Source organism: Carettochelys insculpta, chromosome 4, assembly GCF_033958435.1.
Source record: "Carettochelys insculpta isolate YL-2023 chromosome 4, ASM3395843v1, whole genome shotgun sequence".
Classification (NCBI taxonomy): Eukaryota; Metazoa; Chordata; order Testudines; family Carettochelyidae; genus Carettochelys; species Carettochelys insculpta.
Genome location: NC_134140.1, coordinates 10,124,955 through 10,145,551, shown reverse-complemented (window position 1 = coordinate 10,145,551; position 20,597 = coordinate 10,124,955). Strand labels below are relative to the sequence as shown.

The following is a 20,597-nucleotide window of genomic DNA, read 5'->3' as shown; positions in this document are numbered from 1 at the left end:
TGTGTGTACTTAGGGTAGGGTCATCATCACAAAATCTGGGATACCAAGATAATGGTAAAATGTCACCCCAAATTTTCTTTTTGGAAAGCTTACGTATACTGCGGTCTTTTCTTTTTGTTCAAGAAATGATCCCCAGTCTTAGATCTCATATTTAAAACAAAAACAAAACAAAACAAATGAACCTTACTGGTTTAACAATGTCTATTTTGCTAACTACTTTCACAAGGAGGTCTAGTTGATTGCGAAGGAGTAATACAAAGACAATCTTTTATAAGACATACTCTACTTTAAATCTAAAGTGTCTGATCCACCTCATTGATAGGCATGAAGTATTGTATTAAGCAACTTAATTCAGCACACAGAGGCCTTTCACACTGACCTTTCTCTGTATTTGAAAGAGACAAGCTACTCAGAGTTGGTAGATGGAAAGATTAAGAGAAAAAAATAAAAATAACTTTTCACCTTCCCATGAAACAAATGATTTATGGTAAATAAATTGTATCACTGATTACCATTTTCTTCTCAGAAATAAAGGAGGCTATCCAGAGCAAAGCAGCCTGTGAAGCAGAAGTGACCGGCAAGGATTTAGTTGGCACTATTACTTTGGGGGAATAAGACATAAAATGTGACAACACTTTTCATTAATATAAATTGCCAGTCCCCCTTCTAGCCATAGTCATTTGTTACCTACTTTGTCTTTTGACTCCTGTCCCTTAAGTATTGTGCCCAGAGATTCCATCTCACTGAGGCCTCCCTGAAGTCTAATTATAGGTTTGGTCCCAATAATTATAGGTTACATTCTCAGATGTAGTATCCCTTTCTCACACATTGTAATAATGAGCAGTGCTACGGAGATGACATCTTATGTTTTAGATAGGAGAAAGGAGATCTTGTCATTCAAATATGACCCTTACTGGCAAAACAAAGAGGCTGAACTGAAGGGTTCCAGGAGGAACACTCTCCAGTTCTCTTTAGAAAAGTTGCAGTAATGAGGCCCTGAATGAATATAATCTTGAGAAAGGAGAGAAGTGGGAAGGAAAGTGGATTTGCAGTTCTGGTTTACATTCCCAGCTTTACAACTGACCAAACCCATTGGGCAAGCCACTCAGTAAACTCATCTAGAAAAGGGATATAGCAAACACTTTAGAGACATACAATTGAAGGGTTGTACAGGACCTCAGGAGGTCATCCAGTCTAATGCCCTACTAAAAGCAGGAACAATCCCAACTAAATCATCCCAGCCAGGGCCTTCTCAAGCCAGGTCTTAAAAACTCTAGGGACGGACATTCCACCACTTCCCAGGGGGATTGTAAATTTATATTTTCAGATGGGAAATTGAGAAACAGATATTAAGTGAGTTACACGGGGAGGCTGACACAAATCAGTGTTTGAAAACAGGTCTTCTGAGTAGTTGTCCCATAATCTAACCGGAAGACCACGGTTCCTTTCTGTTGTTAGCCATGTGACTCCAATTTCTTATGTAGAAGAGACAGATGATGGTATGGTCCATAGGAAGACACTGATAGCTGATTTCAGCACCAAGTTCAATAGGCTGCAGTGGAAGAGACATATGTTAACATCCTGTCATCATCTGATATGCCAGAGACAACTGGACTAACAACAACATATCAGCACATTCCATCTTGAAAAATGCCATAATATCTGTAGCATCACTGTGGCAGTTAGTGAAAATGCTACCTAAGTGTATGGGAGAGCTGCTTCAGTCAACATAGGTACTCCACCACCACAAGAGGCAGTAGTGTAAACAGGAGAAGCCCTTTCATCAACATGATATTGTGTAGTTGGAGAAGACCTGGATTTTCTACAGCCCTGAACATTGTAGTTATGCATAGGAAGGATATGGAATCTCCATCTTTGGAGATATTTAAGGGCAGGTTAGATAAACATCTATCGGGGATGATCTACATGGTGCTTGGTCTTGCCATGAGGGCTGGTGACTGGACTTGATGACCACTCAAGGCCCCTTCCAGTTGTAGAATTCTAAGCTTCTATGATTCTATGCCAATATAAGTTTGTTTTGTTGACCAGGACTAAGGAAAATTCTTTTGCAGAAGAAGTAGTTATAGATAGTAAACAGGAATAATCTCTCAGCTCTCTATTCAATTAAGGGCACATCGAATGCTAAAGCTGTACTGCTTTACTTTAATGTTATTAATTCAATTTGATAAAATAGGAAAGAGGTGGCTGAAAAAGAAAGTAGTTAGAGTAGTGTTGAAGGCATGACAAATAGGTTACCTGAAAACTACAGATACAATTCCATTAAACTAAGAAATATCAGCATTTGTTGATGTATTAATATAGAAAGGACTGTAAGAAAATAATCAGGAATTTCACCCATGTTATAACAGGTAATTTTCAATGTATCCCATTTCCTTTTTCAGAACTGTACATGCTACAATTAATGCTTCCTGAATACCCATTCAGATCTTTATAACCTATATTCATTCTCACATGGCAGCTACACATCCACAATGTATTCATTTCATTTGTTCAGTCTCAGACTGAAATACACGGCCAGCAAATACACTTCTTCTGAATTAGAGTAACAAACCACTATAAAAAGTTATCCTACATATTATGCTCAAACTTTTAGAAAGAGCACCCAGAGCACAACGAAACACTGAATAAATACACAATGTGAAAAGCTGTTTAGTTTATTAAATTTTAAAACCTTCCCTCTTCCTCTCCCCAAACTCTTTGCTGATTATTCCACTATCCTCCCAAAACAGGGGTCAATGAACAATAACATCTCTCTGCATCAGTCTTCAACCTCCACATGCATATTCAGGGTGTCACTTGAACAGTGGCGGTGGGGGGAGGTCAAGCATTAGATAAAGCAAAGTATGTAAAAGAGCCCCTATAATGAGCTAAAAAATTGCCATCCTGGTTCAAAGCACGTGTTAATGTTGAATAGTAAGAGAGAGATAGCCGTGCTAGTCTATATACTATGAAAACAAAAAAGAAGTCCAGTAGAACTTTAAAGACTAACAAAACAATTTATTAGGCGATGAGCTTTCGTGGGACAGACGAAACCTTGGATCTGAAGAAGTGGGCCTGTCCCACGACAGCTCATCACCTAATACATTATTTTGTCAGTCTTTGAAATGCTACTGGACTGTTTTTTTGTCTTCACGTGTTAATGTGCCAAATTTGAATATAAAAGAGAGTTCAGCAGTCTCTCTCTCCAAATGGCCATGAAAGTTCCTTTTACTTGCACAGCCATTTGGAACTTTCACAGCCATTTGGAAAGAGAGACGGCTGAACTCTCTTTTATATTCAAATTTGACACATTAACACATGGTTTGAACTGAGATGGCAATTTTCTAGCTCATTATAGGGGCTCCTTTACATACTTTGTTTTATCTAATGCTTGACCTTCCCCCTCCTTCTGCCCATCTGCTGTGCTCACCTTGATAATAATTTTTCTGATTTGTCAACCTTGATTACTATATTTGGTTCACTGTGCCTTAAATATTGAGTCTTTCGTGAGACAGACCCACTTCTTCAGATCATAGCCATACTAGAACAGACTCAATATTTAAGGCACAGAGAACCAAAAATAGATTTTTTTTCAGGTTGTGGTTCATGACTGTGATTTGTATTGCTTTATGGTTTGTTTTTCGGCCAGGTAAGGCCATCTGCATGTCACAGTGATCTCAAAGGGTAGGCCTGCATTGCAGTTAAACACCTGGCTGGCCTGTGCCAGCTGACTCAAGTACACAGGTCTCTGGCTGCAAGGCTATAGAACTGCCATATAGTTGTTGGGACTCAGGCTGGATCCTGAGTTCTGGGACCCTCCTGCTTCAGGAGGTGTCAAGCCCTGGGTTCCTGTCCAAGCCAGGATATCTACACTGAAGTTTTATATCTTTGCAACCCAAGCCCCAGGATTCTAAGTCAGCTGATACAAGCTACCCACAGGATTTTAATAGCAGCGTACACTTAAGATTCATAGGATTATATAAAAACAAAAAGCAGTCAAGTAGCACTTTAAAGACTAGCAAAATAGTTTATTAGGTGAGCTTTCATGGGACAGACCCACTTCTTCAGACCATAGCCAGACCAGAACAGACTCAATATTTAAGGCACAGAGAACAAAAAACAGTAAGCAAGGAGGACAAATCAGAAAAAGATAATCAAGGTGAGCAAATCAGAGAGCGGAGGGGTGGGGCGGAAGGGTTACTCCCCCATTGTTCTGACTCTTATCTACCACCTTTTTCTACCTGACTCCTAACATTCCTGTGTCTCCGCAGTTTTGCTCCTATTATTGTCCTCTGCAGCCCCAACACAACCTTGACCCTCAGTCTCCATCTCCACTTCCACATTCTTTTTTCTTCTAGAGCAGGAGTCAGCAGCCCCTGATACAGGTGCCAAGAGTGACAAGCAAACTGATTTTTCTCTGCATGCAAGGTGGGAGCTAAGTCCCACTCCTCCTCCACACATGCAGCTGGGAGTTTGCTCAAAGCCATGCTGCCTGAGGATCAACAAAAAACAGCTAATGCGACCAGACACCACCTAACTGGTAAGCTCTGCATCTTAATGCAATTATTAATGAAGCTGTTCTAAGTGGGACTATTAGTGACTTTAAAAAGTATCACTGGCATTCAGAATGTACATAGAGATCAAGAGATCATACTTCAGCACTCCACCTTGGAAAGGCTGCTGACCCTGGTCTAGAGCTTTGATTCCCTTCTCCCTACCTGGCCATGAGGTCCACTTGGTTTTTGCCCCACTGGGAGAAATGTAGCTTGGGGTCCTCAGCTGCTACGAGCAGACTCGTTACTGCTTGCAAAAGGCTGTAGGGGGATAATAGCTGATGTATGCGGTACTTAAAAAAAGAGAAAGAAATGGCTAAAGTAACCAAAATTCCATATACCCCAAGATGGAGGAGTTGGAAAACTATTTTTACCCCTTAACTAAATTAACAGTGGTAGTCATCTTCACTGAGAGCAGCCAATGGTTTGAGTATGCTGAGAACAAAATGAGTTGTTGGTCAATTTTGATAATGGGGGATGGCAAAGAAAGCCCTGACCTTCCTCAATACAACTAGTAGCTTGAAAATAACAGACTGGCAAAAATGACATCAGCATGACTCACAATGCTACAACTAAAGCTGAGGGCTCTGTTTCCAGGTTATCACTAGTCCTCTCCAGAAATTTCTCAGCTTTCTTGGTCCAAGAATTTTCCTGACATTTTTTCTTCAATGGCTTGTCAGACTGAAACCCAACTGAAATCAAATGCAGAGAATAGCAGTTATTTCTCTTGCTGTCATGTGTTAGCATTCAAGGATTCACCTTTTGACTTGCATCCCATAAACTCTCGCTGAAGCTGCAGTATTGTTGCATACACCTTGCTGGTCCCTGCTCATCTCGGCCGTGTCTACACGAGCCCAAAACTTCGAAATGGCCATGCAAATGGCCATTTCGAAGTTTACTAATCAGCTGATGGGAATAAGGGGACTTTAAAGTAGGTGGGGTCCTTTCGAAAAGGAGCCCCGTCTGGACGAGACGCGCGGTGGCGAGGCACGTCAATTTCGAAGTGCCGCAGCCACCCGCATGCTAATGAAGTGCTGAATATGCATTTCAGCGCTTCATTAGTAAACTTCGAAATGGCCATTTGTGTGGCCATTTCAAAGTTTTGGGCTCGTGTAGACGTAGCCCTCCACTCCCCTCTGCAGCACAGTGTGTTGGTGTGTGTGTTAGTTATTCAATTGTTTCTGTGTACAGTCAAGATACTCAATGCTTAGAACAGACTGACTCAACATTCAGCCTGAATTCTTGTCTACAACAACGCTAACTGAGATCCTTTTTGCGTCCTGGCAGTGTCCATGATGGTGAGTTCTTACATGGGATGCCTCTTGTTGGACTGATCACATGGTTTGGGTGTCTGATCAGTGTCTCCCAAAACAGATTCTGTTTTCCAAATTGGAAGAAGGGCAGAGGAGCATTGGGGGCCAGCGGAAGCGCTATAAGGACATTCTGAAGTCACACATGGAAAAGGTGCAGCATCGGTGTCAACGCGTGGGAGAATGTTGCCCAAGACTGTCCCCATTGGCAAATGGCTATCCATGAGGGGGTAGCACAATTGGAGAGGTCCCACTGCAGTGCAGACAAGGACAGGTGGAGAAGAAGAAAAGTGTGTCAAAAACTGCCCTGCGCCCCTCCAACAGCTACCAACCTGCCTCTTCTGTGATAAGATCTGTGGCTCCAGAACTGGGCTCATCAGTCATCCATGGACTCACAAGTGGGAGGGTGACATGAAGATGTTCTAGTTGTTATCTAGTGGCTGTCAAAATAGGAGATGGGGAAACCTCCATGGACAATTGTGGATACAGCCAGAAGTGGTGTTAATGGTTCAGCACTGTAGTTGGCATTCTTCTCTTGAACTCTACGTTGAACCAAAGGCCTAGCCCAAAGCTGCAGCACAGTATTACATGGCTGTGTTGTGTTGTAGGCATCATGTTTTAGATGAGATATAAAATCAAGTTCAGAATAATGCCAGGACCTTTACAATACTGGAAAACATTCTGCAAGGAAAGAGTTTCAAGAGAAAGCATGGTCTCGTAGACAAGTCATTGGACAGGGACACAGATGTCCTGCATGATCTTGCACAAGTCACCAAATTTGAGTGTGATACCCTTATTTGTATAGGCTATGTCTACACTAGAAGCATCTGCCTGGAGAAGTTACTGCTAGAAAAGATTTTCCAACACAACTTCTGTCGACAGATCACGTCTACACATAGAAGCAGATGAATCTTTTGATCTTCTCTGTCACAAATGAGCTTCCTGGACAGTCTACGTAGCTTTTTTGTGGACAGTTTCTGCCTACAAAACACATTTTGTGTGTAGATGCTATGTGAATTTTGTCAACAAAACCCCAGTTTTATCAACAAAACTCTCTAGTGTAGACATAGCCAGGGAGTATTAACTTACTCCATACATAGGCCCACTGAAATATACTGAACTGTAGAGATTATTCTTGTGGAACTAGATCTTACTGTGTGAGTGCAGTTCTCAAAATCTTTCTCACTGTTTCTCATCTCTCCATCTGCACTATGGTGAAAGTCAAATGTTCTTTCTTTTACCCATTGTCTGTCTTGTCTATTTGGTCTGTAAAATCATTCGTGTTTGTGCCATCTGCCATTAGAGTCCCAAAACTGTTGAAACATTAAAGTGCTGCTGTGATATGACCAAGGTTATGACTGTACAGCTGCCTTATTCTGAAATAAACTATTCCAGAATAGCTATTTTGGACTAGTTTATTTTGAAACAGCACTGCTACATGCAAAAATAATTTTCAAAATAGCACTTAGTTATTTCAGAATACAGTCTACACTTTCATTCCTCTTTCGAAAGAGGAATGTAAATGAAGGAAATTGAAAATGTAAATGAACTGCTGGCTTACATACCTTGTGTTTCATTTGCATAATCTCTTTTGGAAAGAGATTATTTCAAAAGAAAAAAAGCAGTGTAGACCTGGCTCTTTCAAAAATAAACCCTGTTTTTGAAAGAAACCTTATTGGTAATTTTTTTTTTTAGTTTTTTGTTTTGTTTCTGGAAGAAGGGGTCTTTAGAAGATGGAGTTTATTTTTGAAAGATCCCCATCTACACTGTTTTCTTTCTTTCGAAAGAATCTCTTCCAAAAAGATATTATGCAAAGGAAGCACAAGATATGTAAATCAGTGTCTCATTTGCATTTTCAATTTCCCTCATTTGTATTTCTCTTTTGAATGGGGAATGCAAATGTAGACATAGCCTATGTGTCCAGAATGCTATTTGGAAATAGCTGGGTGCCATTTCAAAATGCATTTTGTGTGCCACAGCATTAATTCAAAACAGTAACAGAGAGGGAGCCGTGCTAGTCTATATACTATCACAACAAAAAGCAGTCAAGTAGCACTTTAAAGACTAACAAAATAATTTATTAGGTGAGCTTTCGTGGGACAGACCCACTTCTTCAGACCATAGCCATACCAGAACAGACTTAAATATTGAGTCTGTTCTGGTATGGCTATGGTCTGAAGAAGTGGGTCTGTCCCACGAAAGCTCACCTAATAAATTATTTTGTTAGTCTTTAAAGTGCTTCTTGACTGTTTTTTTATTTCAAAATAGCTGTTTTGAAATATCTTATTTCAAAATAGCTCTGTCGTGTAGACATAGCCATGGGCTGCTGCCATATTCCATTCCAGAGGCAGCTGCATTCTAATGGTGAGTGAAGGGTTATCTTTGCATGCCTTTAGAATACTCTGGAGAAAAGGGACTATCTGCAATGCATAGTCATTAAACAGTACATTTAGGCAGAGACATGGCGGTATTCCTCTTCTGTGCTAAACCTGTGAGGGAAAAAAAAAGAGAAAGGGAACAGACACAGAAAGGGGGAAGGAAAGGCAGACAGCAACAGAGAGAGAAAAAATGAAATAAATATTATGAAAGTGACAGAAATAGGAAGAAGAGGGAAAGAAAACACAAGAGGCTCAAACTGTCTCCCAGTAACTCTAGTATACTTGTATAACACGTATCAAGGATTATGCAGACTATACCATTTGCCTTTTGTAACTCAATCATATTACAAATCAAACAATTCAAATTAATCAAAACAATGTTTATTATTTATGGTTACTTTCTTATTTTTATTCATGTGCCACCACTCACTGAAGAATGTTTTAAAGCTAAATATTGTAAGGCAGACAGAGAATGAACCATGTCCCCATGTTTAAAAAATAATAATCTTCCAGATGTTACAGACTAGTGATAATGGCACAAAGAGTAAGATTGGGAAATTCTCTTTACACACTGTTTGACAACATTTTTCAACAGTTTTACAACTTTACACTGCAAAACCTTGAAATTTGGCAGGAGGGCAGTCCTAAGGTCAAAACTTTGGCAGTCCGCATGAAAATCTGTTCATAAAAGTAACCCCAAGAAAAGCCTAAGAAAAGGCAGTAGGGACATAGTAGCCAGTGGTTGGGGTTGGTCCTGCTTTCAGCAGGTAGATGGACTGGATGACCCTCCTGAGGTCTCTTCCAACTCAATGATGCCATGAAAATAGACAAACTGGCTAAATGACATAGTGAGTTAATGTCAGTGCCAGGATTAGCATCAGGACTTCCTTAATCCCAAACCAGCAATGTTTCTTCTATACCACACTACCCTGTCCACCAGAGGTCCTGAGCACTCCCAACCACCTGGCAGTTTTTCCAGGTGTCCAGTTTTTTAATAACAGTCCAGCTGGAAAGACAACCTGGCAGTGTGCAGTTAACAGTGTTAAAAGTTCAGTTTCCTGCATTAACTGACCTCTGCCACCACGGGACAGGAAGAACAGTAGCTGTGGCTGGAGTCTGAAGGAGCTGCTCATGGACAGAAGTGGCTGGCTGGCTGGCTCCCAGAATCTCTGGCAGAGGTACACACAGGAGGCTTGGGAGAATCCTGTCCACCCCACTATCACACTGTACCCAACTGCCCCATGCTCTTACTCTAGGGACTGATACAGCCCTCTTCCACAAATACTATGCCACAACTGGGCAGACAGGAAGACTATTTTAGCTTATCCCAATCTGGTTCAGGGACAGGGAGAGTAAGCAACGGGAGGCAGAGGGGAGACACAGAGGGAACTGGAACAGCAAAAGGGGGCAAGACATGGCCAAAGAGGCAGGGGTGGCATCTTGTGGGGAAAGGGTGGGGCAGGGGAGAAGACAGTGTGTCCTGTTTTCAGCAGATGGAAAGTTGACAGCCCTAGTACCAATGGTTCGAGTGCACCTGTGAATGCTCAGCACTGCTGAACATCAGGGCTTAGGTGTCCCACACTGGACCCTCAGAACATGAAACATGCAGAACTAATAGCCACCTGTGAAAATCATGGCTTAAGTAATTTACCTTGCAACACACAAATTCTGTAGTACTGCCAGGGATGAAACTACCCCATGCAAGAACCTTAACTGCAAGATCATTTCTGCCCCCTCTTACTGCAGCTCTCTGCCCCTTTTGGTTTCTTTTTCTGAGTTAATGAGGCCAGAGTACTACAGATGACAGCCCCATACACACTGCAATTCAGGTTCATTTCCTGAGCTACCTCCATCACACTGAACAAGAGTTTGAACCTCTGGGGAACGTAACGAGATCATTTCGTCTAAGGCTATCATAGAAGTTATCCACTAGGAGTGAGAAATAACACCACCTGGAAAACTTGAATCCCAGAATTTCCTGAAATCTGACTTTTCCTCTGTTTAAATCATATTATTTCAGGGTGTCCAATCTGTAGTCCTGTGGGGAAATGTGGCCTCAGCACCCTCAGATATGACTCATATGTATCTTTTGATTTGCTGTATGTCAGTTGTGGAAGTGGAGCTCACAAAAACTAATGATTTGAACAGGCCAGAGGCCAAGTGTGCTATTCCTCTTGATTGGCTTTGTGAATGTTTAAGGGTATTTTTTTTATTGTTGATGTTTATTTTAATTGCCAGTGAACGCAACACAATCTATTTCTAATCCTGTACCAAATACATGGAAATAGGGGTGTGTATGTTTGTTCTTAATTTTAAAAATATGTATTCAAACTAAGTGTGACACACAGACCCCAAAAATCTTTCACTTGTTAGTATCTGAAAGACTGGGCCTCCATCTTTTATATGCTCAACTGAAAAACAAATCAAAACAAAACAAAACGAAAAAAACCACCCTACAGTTTAAGCGATTGTGTATGAGCTGAGTTAAAATAATTAACGACAGCAATGATGGGGGCTTTATGATTTACCTACATAGATATTCACACACTTATTTGTCTGCAGCAGCCTTTAACATATATCATGAACAACAGCTTCATAGAGTACAGTGTCATGCAAACCATATCAAAATATGTCGATAACCCCAACAGCTGTTACACAAATTGAAATACGTAGGGTGTGTTACACAAGCCCCCTCCTTTCAGAATGGTCATGTTAATGAGGGAATTCGAAAGATGCTAATGAGGAGCTCCCATGAATATGCAGCACCTCATTAGCATAATGACATCTGCAATGATTCAAAAGTGCTGCTTTTGAATGGCGCACCGCCCGTGTAGCTGGGGCCCTTTCGAAATGACCCACGGGACTTCGAAAGCCTCTTCTTCCCATTTGCTTTGGGAAGAAGGGGCTTTCAAAGACTGGGGGGTCTTTTGAAAGGCTCCCGGCTACATGGGCAGCACGCCGTTCAAAAGCAGCACTTTCGAATTGCCACAGTCACTATTATGCTAATGAGGTGCTGCATATTCATGGCAGTGCCTCATTAGCATCTTTCAAACTCACTCATTAATATGCCCCTTCTGAACAGAGAGGACTCATGTAGACACACCTGTTATGTGTGAAAAAGCCAAGAAAATGGAAGTCGGAAGAAAAGAGTCACAAAGCTATCCTGGAAAATGTACATGTCATGAGTTTACCAGGAGTAAAGAGAGGAAGCTTTGTACGAACGTCATGAAGTAGAGCTCTACATTAGCCTTCCTTTCCTCCACCTCTCCAACATTAAAGCAAGCAAGCAAGCAAACAAACAAAACACCTCATCGGTATATCTAAAAATACAATTTGACTATTTGCACTGTTAAATCTCTACTGGGTCCTTTTGGCTATGTCTACACTAGCCCCAAACTTCAAAATGGCCATGCAAATGAGCAGATGGGAATAAGGGGACTTCCTATGAGCAGATGGGAATAAAGGGACTTTGAAGTAGGCGGGGTCCTTTCAAAAAGGAGCCCCGTCGGGACGAGCCGCGTGGCGCTGAGCTGTGTCAATTTTGAAGTGCCACGGCCACCAGCATGCTAATGAGGCACTGAATATGTATTTCATCCCTTCATTAGTAAACTTCGAAATGGCCATTTGTGTGGCCATTTCGAAGTTTGGGGCTAGTGTAGACATGGCCTTTGACAGGGTTGCTGAGAGGACCCACCCTCTTTTAAAATGTTCACCTTGCCCATGGTGCACAGACACAGAAACTAAATGTAGTTGCAACCACTTGTACCACATACAGTAATGAGGATTTTAAACAGCAACCCCTTTATATCTAAAACAAAACACAAATAAAAGAGGCTAGAAAATATCCCACTTTTAAAATATGCTAAAACAAACTGAAAAATTAGATAATGCAGGCAGGAAATGATTTATATTCAAAGCAATATAACAAAAGCTTAATAGCCACATCACTTTTGTTGCAAAATAAACAAATGTAAATAAACAAAGGAAAAGGGGGCCCATTGCTACATAAAATATGGGCATGCTGAATGGGAGTTGATTTATAGACTGGAATCCTACCACTGTGGCAGCAGTTTGTTAGATACTGAAAATGAACCTTAAATTATTGTTTAGTCAGCTCGATCTCCTTTTGTGTATAATTTTTCATCACCATATCTTTTTCCCCCTTCCTTTCACCACAGTATAAATTAAATAAAAAAGATTTTTCTGGCACTTTTTTAGAGACAACAGATGTAATACTATCAGCATTTCTGATAATGATGAAAAGCACCTCAAGCAGTAAATATCCTCTGTGCTGCCAACAATTCTGTTTTTAATACACACACTGAGTGCGCGCATACAGACAGCATGTCACATACACATGAACAATTGAGACAGATATATATTCTTTGCTGTTATTATTGTTTTAGCCACTCAAAACAACATCTTTAAGCAATGATTTTATGCAGTTATAGAACACTAACCTTTGGAAAGTAAAGGCATATGTCATTAAGGGTGTACAGTAATTCTCATTGGCCGTTTCTACACAGGCCACTTTCTTCGAAAGTGGCATGTTAATACACAGCCCAAAATATGTTAATGAGGCATAGATGCAAATTCCCTGTGCTTCATTAGCATATGGTCACGTGATTTGGAGTCTGGAAGACCGTTCTTCTGGACTCCAAAACGCCGTGTAGAAGCGCGGCCTCACGGGAGCTTCCTGAAGGAAGCCCTTCTTCTGGAGGCTCCTTCTTCATGAAAATAATAATAATGTCAAAACTATACTTTTTGTAACCCCTGTTTAAGAAAAGCACATTTGTAATCTGATACATGTTTACTTCAGGACACATAACATAAAACTATTTATAAACACTGTAAAAACCAAAGGAGTTTAGGACTTCTTTTTTTCCATAACATAACTCCTCTCTTATTCAGATGTGCATGTGCTACTTAACTCTGGGCTTTGTCTAATTTTGAGGAGTAAAGGGATTTCGAAGTTGCCCTGGCACTTCAAAGTTCCTGCGGGTGAGCCACGGCTAGACATGTGCCGGTACTTCGAAGTTTAAAACTGCAAAATTGCTACAGGAGGTGGGGGAGAATTTGCTTAATGAAGTGCTGTGTATGCCACGCAGCACTTCATTAGTAAGCTCCCAACACCCTAATTACCATCCCTCCTTCGAAGGAAGGTGGTAGTGTAGACAAGCCCTCTGAAAAATTCTAGTGCAATTTAAACTACTGTAGCCCCTAGAGGGCAGTGATGGAAAATCTAAAAGCATACCTTCCTCTCTCAGATGACATCCCCACTACTCTTGACTCAGTGCTCTAATGCTCCCAGAGGAGGTGGGGCTGGGATGATGGGGTAATTCCCTATAGGCCAAAAAAAGAACAGGAACTCATAGGTACTGAATCCACTCCAAGCATCTGGTCATCTGAAAAATCCATTATAGGATGTCTTCTCTTACACACTAATACCAGTTAGCAAGATGACAGAGTACAGTTATTTAAAAAAAATCTCATTGATTGTTCAGATTTCAGGGGGAATTTAAGCCTTACACTCAGCTATAAATATTTATTTTGGGTAAAGCACAGGCTCATATTTTCCAAAACATGTTGGTCAGCTCCCCAAATGATAGGAACCATTGCTACAATAAAGTCAATGGAACCATACCAAATTAGCCCAAATGAGGATCCAGATCAGAGTAAACAACTTTAATGTTTGGATAAACAAAAGGAACTTTTTAAAGACTAAATGGACACTTAAAATGGCACCATTTGTTTCTAAATCACATCTATTTGACATTAATTTGGGTTGTGATTTAACATAAAGGGCATGATTTATTGACTGTGTTATTTTTGTAATTGCCAGACGTGTAAAATACAAATTACACATTAATTCCTGAGCAACCCCTGCTTCCTCTTTTATGTGGGTTGAGAGGCAAGTATTATGTTACATATGCATTGCTCCAGGGAGGTAAACAATGCTATCCACATCTTCATGCAAGATTGGACAGTCTGTTCACGTGGAAATGCAGGTGATGCTACGCTATTTATCACAACTGGCTATATAAAGCACAAACACATAAATATACAACACAATTCCCAAGGATAAATGCTGAAAGTCCTTATACCCAGATACCTTTTATATATTAGCTCTGCAAGTTGTTATTGAGCCGCTAGCATTCAGGGTCATAATTAAGTTTTGACATCACTGACCCAGCAATCAATATTCTGCCCATTAAGTATTTAAAAATCACAGTAAAATTAAATGACAGTAACCAAATAGAATCAATACTATCAAGATGTCATTTCCCTTTACTTTTCCCAGTCACCTTTACTAATGTATTTTACTAGATTAGGCATTTTAAGCATCTTTATTTGACACTTCATCTACATTTCTTTGCATATTTACATTTATTTTTGTGTTTTACATGCAGTGCCCAACACACAGAAAAAGAGCTTTAGGTATCTAAATAAATCAATGCACTAAACAGAAGCATTTAGCTTTTATTTTTGAGCTTTGGACACTAACAATTTTGTTTCCACCTCTGTTTTTCGTCTTCCTTGCACAAAGATAATTGGAAGCTGGGAAGTTTGCCTTCAGAAATTATAACCTACAATATCTCCATTGCTTTTGGGTTCTTCCTCTTCCCTATAAAAATATTTGTCACCTTCCACGTTGGTGCAGAACACGGATGGTTTCTTAAACCAGCCAAGTGAATAGCAAAATTCAGCTGGGCATCAGAAAGCAATTTTTCAAGTTCTGCAGCTGCCTGCTACAGAAAGTTGATTAGGCCTGGAGACTTCATTTTAATTAGTCTCTCTTCCCCTTCAAGCTGTTCAACACAATTCAAAAATGGTCAGAAACTGACCCCTCCATGATTATAGAAGCTGTTTTTGAAATTTTAATAATCCAGCTCATGGCTGGATTAACTGCTTCAAATCGCCTCAAATGCCAACTGCATGCTTTGTACTCAGTTAAAACAAAAGTCACATTGAGTTTGCATATTAATCTGCTCTTCCACCACCAGAAGCATTTTTGATTACACAGTACTGAGAGCTACACACACAGGCATTCAAATTGTTGTGGTTGCCTTAAAAAAACTATGTCTATTAATCATGTAATACTTCAAAATAGGTTTTGTAAATCCAGATCTCATCTGTGAAATCTTTGTCCTTATTTTTTTAAAATCCTTCTGAATATGATCTCTAATGGGGATGTCTTTCTTGATTATAAGTAAAGATTTGCTCCTTTACATAGCCTCCAAGTAACATCTTACCTAACAAGTTAAGTTTTGGGGGTAGAGGGAGCTTGCAGGCTGAGCATTTTCTGATTCCTCTAGCTGAACATCCTGCTTGCTGGAGACAATTCTGAATCTGACTGTTATTTCTGCTTTTCTGCAATAGTGGAATTTAAAAAAAAAATCTGTTTTAGTCAAAACAGGGTGAGGGACATGCTGCAGCCCATTATAACGATTTGTAAGCCCCACCTATTGCAACCCATCCCTTCCATCCTTATTGGGATGTTCACTATTTTCAGAAGCCGATAAAGAGAAACAGAGAAACCACACAATTAACATCTAGAAGCATGAAGGAGCATCACAAATCTCACCACCTTTCTGCTTCATGTACAGCACAGTCATTTGGCTTTACGTTCCCTCATACATACACAGAGCAGAGGTCACATGTAAAAAAAAAGAAAAAAGAAATGCCCAAACCTAAACTCTATGCTGCATACATAATACTTTCATTTGGAAAGAGGAGAAAAGAAGAAAAAAACCTCACATGACAGATGTGATTCATGTCATTTACACACACACACACACACACATGCACGAACACACACAAATTTAAGAAGAAGTTATAGTTTTGGAAAAATACTCTTGCATACCATTCGTGATACTAAAAAACAGATAACGGACTGTACGGCTGCATCTACACTAGCAAGTTCTTTTGGAAACTCCAGCCCTTTTCAAACGAACATGCAAAGCATCAACAGACAAAGGCCGTTTCTACATAGGCCACTTCCTTTGGAAGTGGCATGCTAATACACGGAGTGAAAGATGCTAATGAGGTGCGGATGCAAATTCCCCACGCCTCATTAGCATAACATCACGTGATTTGGAGACTGGAAGACTGCTTCTCCGGACTCCAAAACGCCGTGAAGAAGTGGCACCCCAGGGGGGCTTCCAGAAGGAAGTCCTCCTTCCAGAGGCCCCTTCTTCCCAAAAAATTTCGGGAAGAAAGGGCCTCTGGAAGAAGGACTTCCTTCTGGAAGCAGCACCGGGGGCTGTGCTTCTACACGGCGTTTTGGAATCTGGAAGAACGGTCTTCCAGACTCCAAATCACGTGATGTTATGCTAATGAGGTGCAGGGAATTTGCATCCACACCTCATTAGCATCTTTCGCTCCGTGTATTAGCATGCCACTTCCGAAGGAACTGGCTTGTATAGAAAGGGCCAAAATGTGCTCTATAGATCCGAAATTGAAAGAACAAGGCTCTTCTTCTGGAAGTCCTCTCCACTTCCAGATCAGGAAGAGCACATTCTTTTGAAAGCGTCTTCTGAAAGAAAGTGTGTGTAAATGCACCGCAGGCCCTTTTTTTTTGGGAGAGCTGGACTCATGGCACTGGATTTTTCGATCCCTGGCCTGTTATTTCTGAAGAGAGTGGGCTGTGTCAACATGTTCTACCAGTGTAAGTTCCTGGATCCAGAAAACTTGGGGTGCGTTATAAGGTCTGGAATGCACCATTGTATGCTGTGTCACAGAAGAGGTGGAATGGAAACATTTTTTTGGGTTCACAGTTCTGTAATTTGGATCCTGATTACAGGTAAGAGGGCACCATGGACTGACACTCTGAAGGACAGCTGGAAAAAGTATGTTAGGTTGGTTTACTATTCTGCTCGCTCTCCAATGCTGCTGGTCCTCACCTGACCAACATTTCCATAGAGGTTTCTCTCTGAACTTTCAGAGATTTGTCAAAGATGAGTGGGGTAAGGCAAAGTAAGTTCCAGGACATGGCAGCTTTTCTTTTTGAGTGATGTGCTCAGCCCACCTACACATCTGGTGATACCTCTTTATTCTGAGATTTCTAAATTGCATTATTGGATAGACGGCATAGATATAGCACAAATGTTTGTTCCTCCATATTTAGTTGGAAGAAGATATGTTTCTGATTTCTGAACCAGCTGGATTCAATCTTCAAGTGCAATTAAGTATTTTTTTCCTAACCAATTGCTTTTATGTGTAGGCATTTCCATAGTGAGATTTCATCCTTACTCCCTTTTTTCAGAGATAACTTGCTAACTTTCACCTGGTTCACAGCCACGGGAGTGAGGCTGAAATTAGAAATTAGACATTAAAAGCTGATGGCTAATTACTCCTTAGTTAGACTCCTAGTTGTCTAGCATACAAAGGTGTGCACCTAGCTTTAGGGAGTATCGGAGGGGTAGCCGTGTTAGTCTGGATCTGTAACAGCAACGAAGGGTCCTGTGGCACCTTGTAGACTAGCAGAAAAGTTTTGAGCATGAGCTTTTGTGAGCACAGACTCACTTCATCAGAGGCTGGTTTTGGAAATCTGCAGGGCCAGGTATAAATAAGGCAGAGCAAGGGTGGGGATAACAAGGTTAGCTCAGTCAGCAAGGGTGAGGCTTACTACCAGCAGTTGATCTGGAGGTGTGAACACCAAGGGAGGGGAAGCTGCTTTAGGGAGATGACTGAAAAACAAAACAAACAAGCAAACAAAACCTTCAGACTATTTTTGGAAAACTCCTCCTTCGATAAGTCTATTTAAGGAATGACTACTAACTGGGAATTCTTGCAAGCTAACAACCTGTATTAAGCATCACTACAATGCTCCAAAGGGCATATGCCTTGTCTGCATGAGAAAATGGTACCCATTTAAATAAGCCAGTCTAGAAAAGCATTTCATAAAATGGTGCAGCCATGGGCACTCTTGCCTCAGTTGAAGAGAACCTTATGCTAATATATCTTAAACCAATAACAAAATAATTTAAGTGAGACTGATATTACACAAATCAAATTAAAATAAGAGTTCACATGCCAGCAGGTTACACCATTTTAACAAAATCAGTTTCTGCACTGATTTATCTAAATTGATATAATTATCTCAGGTTGACAAGGGCATAGGAATGGTGGAACAGAAGGGGATGCGTTTACCTCTTGGAAACAAGTTTCTATTGTTTCAAATAATACATCAACCTACAGTTCTCCCTTTGTAACTTCAGACCATTGCTCCTTGTTCTGACATCTGTCACTACTGAGAACCTCTGTCCTCTTTAGAGCCCCCCTTTCAGGAAGTTGAAGGCTGCTATCAAATTGCCCCTCTCTCTTCTGCAAACTAAATAACCCCAAATCCCTTAGCCTCTCCTCTTAGGTCATGTGCTCCAGCCCCCCAATCATTTTTGCCATCAGGTGAACCCTCTCCTATGCATCCACATCCTTTCTATACCGGCAGGGGTATGGGGGGAGTGGCCCAAAACTGGATGCAATACTTCAGATGTGGTCTCAACAGTGCCGAATAGGGAGGAATAATAATTTCTCTAGATCTGCGGGAAATGCTTTTCTTACTGCACCCCAATAAGCCATTAGTTTTCTTGGCTACAAGGGCACACTGTTGACTCACATCAACCCTCTCATCCACTGTAATCCCCAGGTCTTTTTCTGCTGAACTGCTACTTAACCAGTCAATCTACAGCCTGTACCAATGGTTGGGATTCTTCTGTCCCAATTGCAGGACTCTGCATATGTCCTTATTGAACCTCCGCAGATTTCTTTTGGGCCAAGCCTCCCATCTATCTAGGTCACTCTAGACCATGGTTTCCCAAACTGGGGAGTGTGCCCCCCGGTGGGGTGTGAAGAAATTCTGCAGGGGCACGAGGTGACCTGCCCCCCCCCTTTTCCCCCCACCTGAAGAAATATCCAGCCTTTGCTTCCGGCTCTCAGACCCTGCCATTTTACATGGGTGACCCAACACAGCCACTATAAAAAGCAGGCAGTTGGCAAAGACCCACATGGAGCTGGCTGCCTTCTCCAAATAAGAGTGAGTGTGGGCTGCAGGGGCGAGGAGGAGGAAGATGGGGTTAGACTGGGGCATGGGGGTGCCTGGCTTTGTGGGAGGGCATGGGAGGGGCTTGGGTGAGCGGCTCACAGGGCTTGTGAGGCTGAGGTGCCCAGCCAGCTTGTGGGACATGTGGGACTCAGGTGGCTGGCCCCAGCAGAGCAGAGCTTGGGTGGCTGGCCGCAGCAGCGTGGGGCTTGGGCGGCTTGAGCTGGTGAGCGGATGGCTGGCCCTGGCAGCGTGGGGCTCGGGTGGCTGGCCCCAGCAGCGTGGGGCTCAGGCAGCTCGGGGTGGCAGGTGGGTGGGTAGCCCTGGCAGCATGGGGCTTGGGTGGGTGGCTCGAGCAGCTGGCCTGCAGCTGGGATGGGTGGCTGGTGGGTGGATGGCTGGTCCCAGCAGCACAGGGCTCTGGCGGCCGGCGAGCAGGTGGATGGCTGGCCCCAGCAGGTGGTGGGCAAGCAGGTGGCTGGCCCTGGCGGCGTGGGGCTCAGGTGGGCAGCTCTGGCAGCACAGGTCTCAGGTAGGCAGGCAGCTGGCACGTGCAGCTCTGGAGGCTGTCACAGGTCTCAGGCAGCTGGCTAGTTTGGGCTGCACCAGGCAACCCCACGGGGACAAGAAAAATGATTTGTGCTTATTTTTAATTTTAAATAACATTTTTATATCAAGCTTTTGTGTTTATTTCAAATTACAAACTGATTTTTTTTGTTAAGGGGGGTTAGATGATGGTAAAGAAGAGGTGGGGGGCGTGAGGGTTTCTCAAAAATCAAGAGGGGTGCATGATGCCAGACAGTTTGGGAACCACTGCTCTCGACCCTATCCCTAACTTCCAATGTGTCTACCTCTTCCCTAGCTTAGTGTCATCTACTAATTTGCCATGGGTACAATCCATCCACTCATCCAAGTAATTAATACAGATGTTGAATACCGGCCCTAGAACTAATCCTTGAGGCACTCCACTTGAAACCTACTGCCACCCAGAGCCATTGATCACTATCTGTTGGGCCCAACCATCTAGCCAGCTTTCTAACCATCTTCCAGTCCATGTATCCAATCCATACCTCCTTAACATATGGGCAAGAATGTTGTGGAAGACTGTATCAAAAACTTTGCTAAAGTCAAGGTATAGCATTTCCATTGACTTCCCTTGTCCACAGAGCCAGTTACCTCATCATAGAAGGTAATCAGATTTGTCAGGCAAGACTTGCCCTTGGTTAATCCATGTTGACTACTCTTGATCACCTTCCCCTCTTCCGAGTGCTTCAGAATGGATTCCTTGAGGATCTCCTCCATGATTTTTCCAGGG

The 20,597-nt window shown here is 41.9% G+C and overlaps 1 protein-coding gene across 5 annotated transcripts in view; it reads right to left on the bottom strand.

The window, feature by feature from the left end:
* CTNNA2 (catenin alpha 2) overlaps window positions 1–20,597 on the bottom strand; it is an 814,165-nt gene that overhangs the window by 355,588 nt on the left and 437,980 nt on the right. The window contains exon 8 of one of the 5 annotated variants that reach the window (XM_074992260.1): window positions 1,367–1,552. The exons of the other annotated variants lie outside the window; for them this stretch is intronic. Coding sequence (XP_074848361.1) covers window positions 1,424–1,552 — 129 coding nt within the window. The 3' untranslated portion in view covers window positions 1,367–1,423. Of the gene's footprint in view, window positions 1–1,366; window positions 1,553–20,597 lie in introns of those variants that run through there. 5 annotated transcript variants of the gene reach the window in all.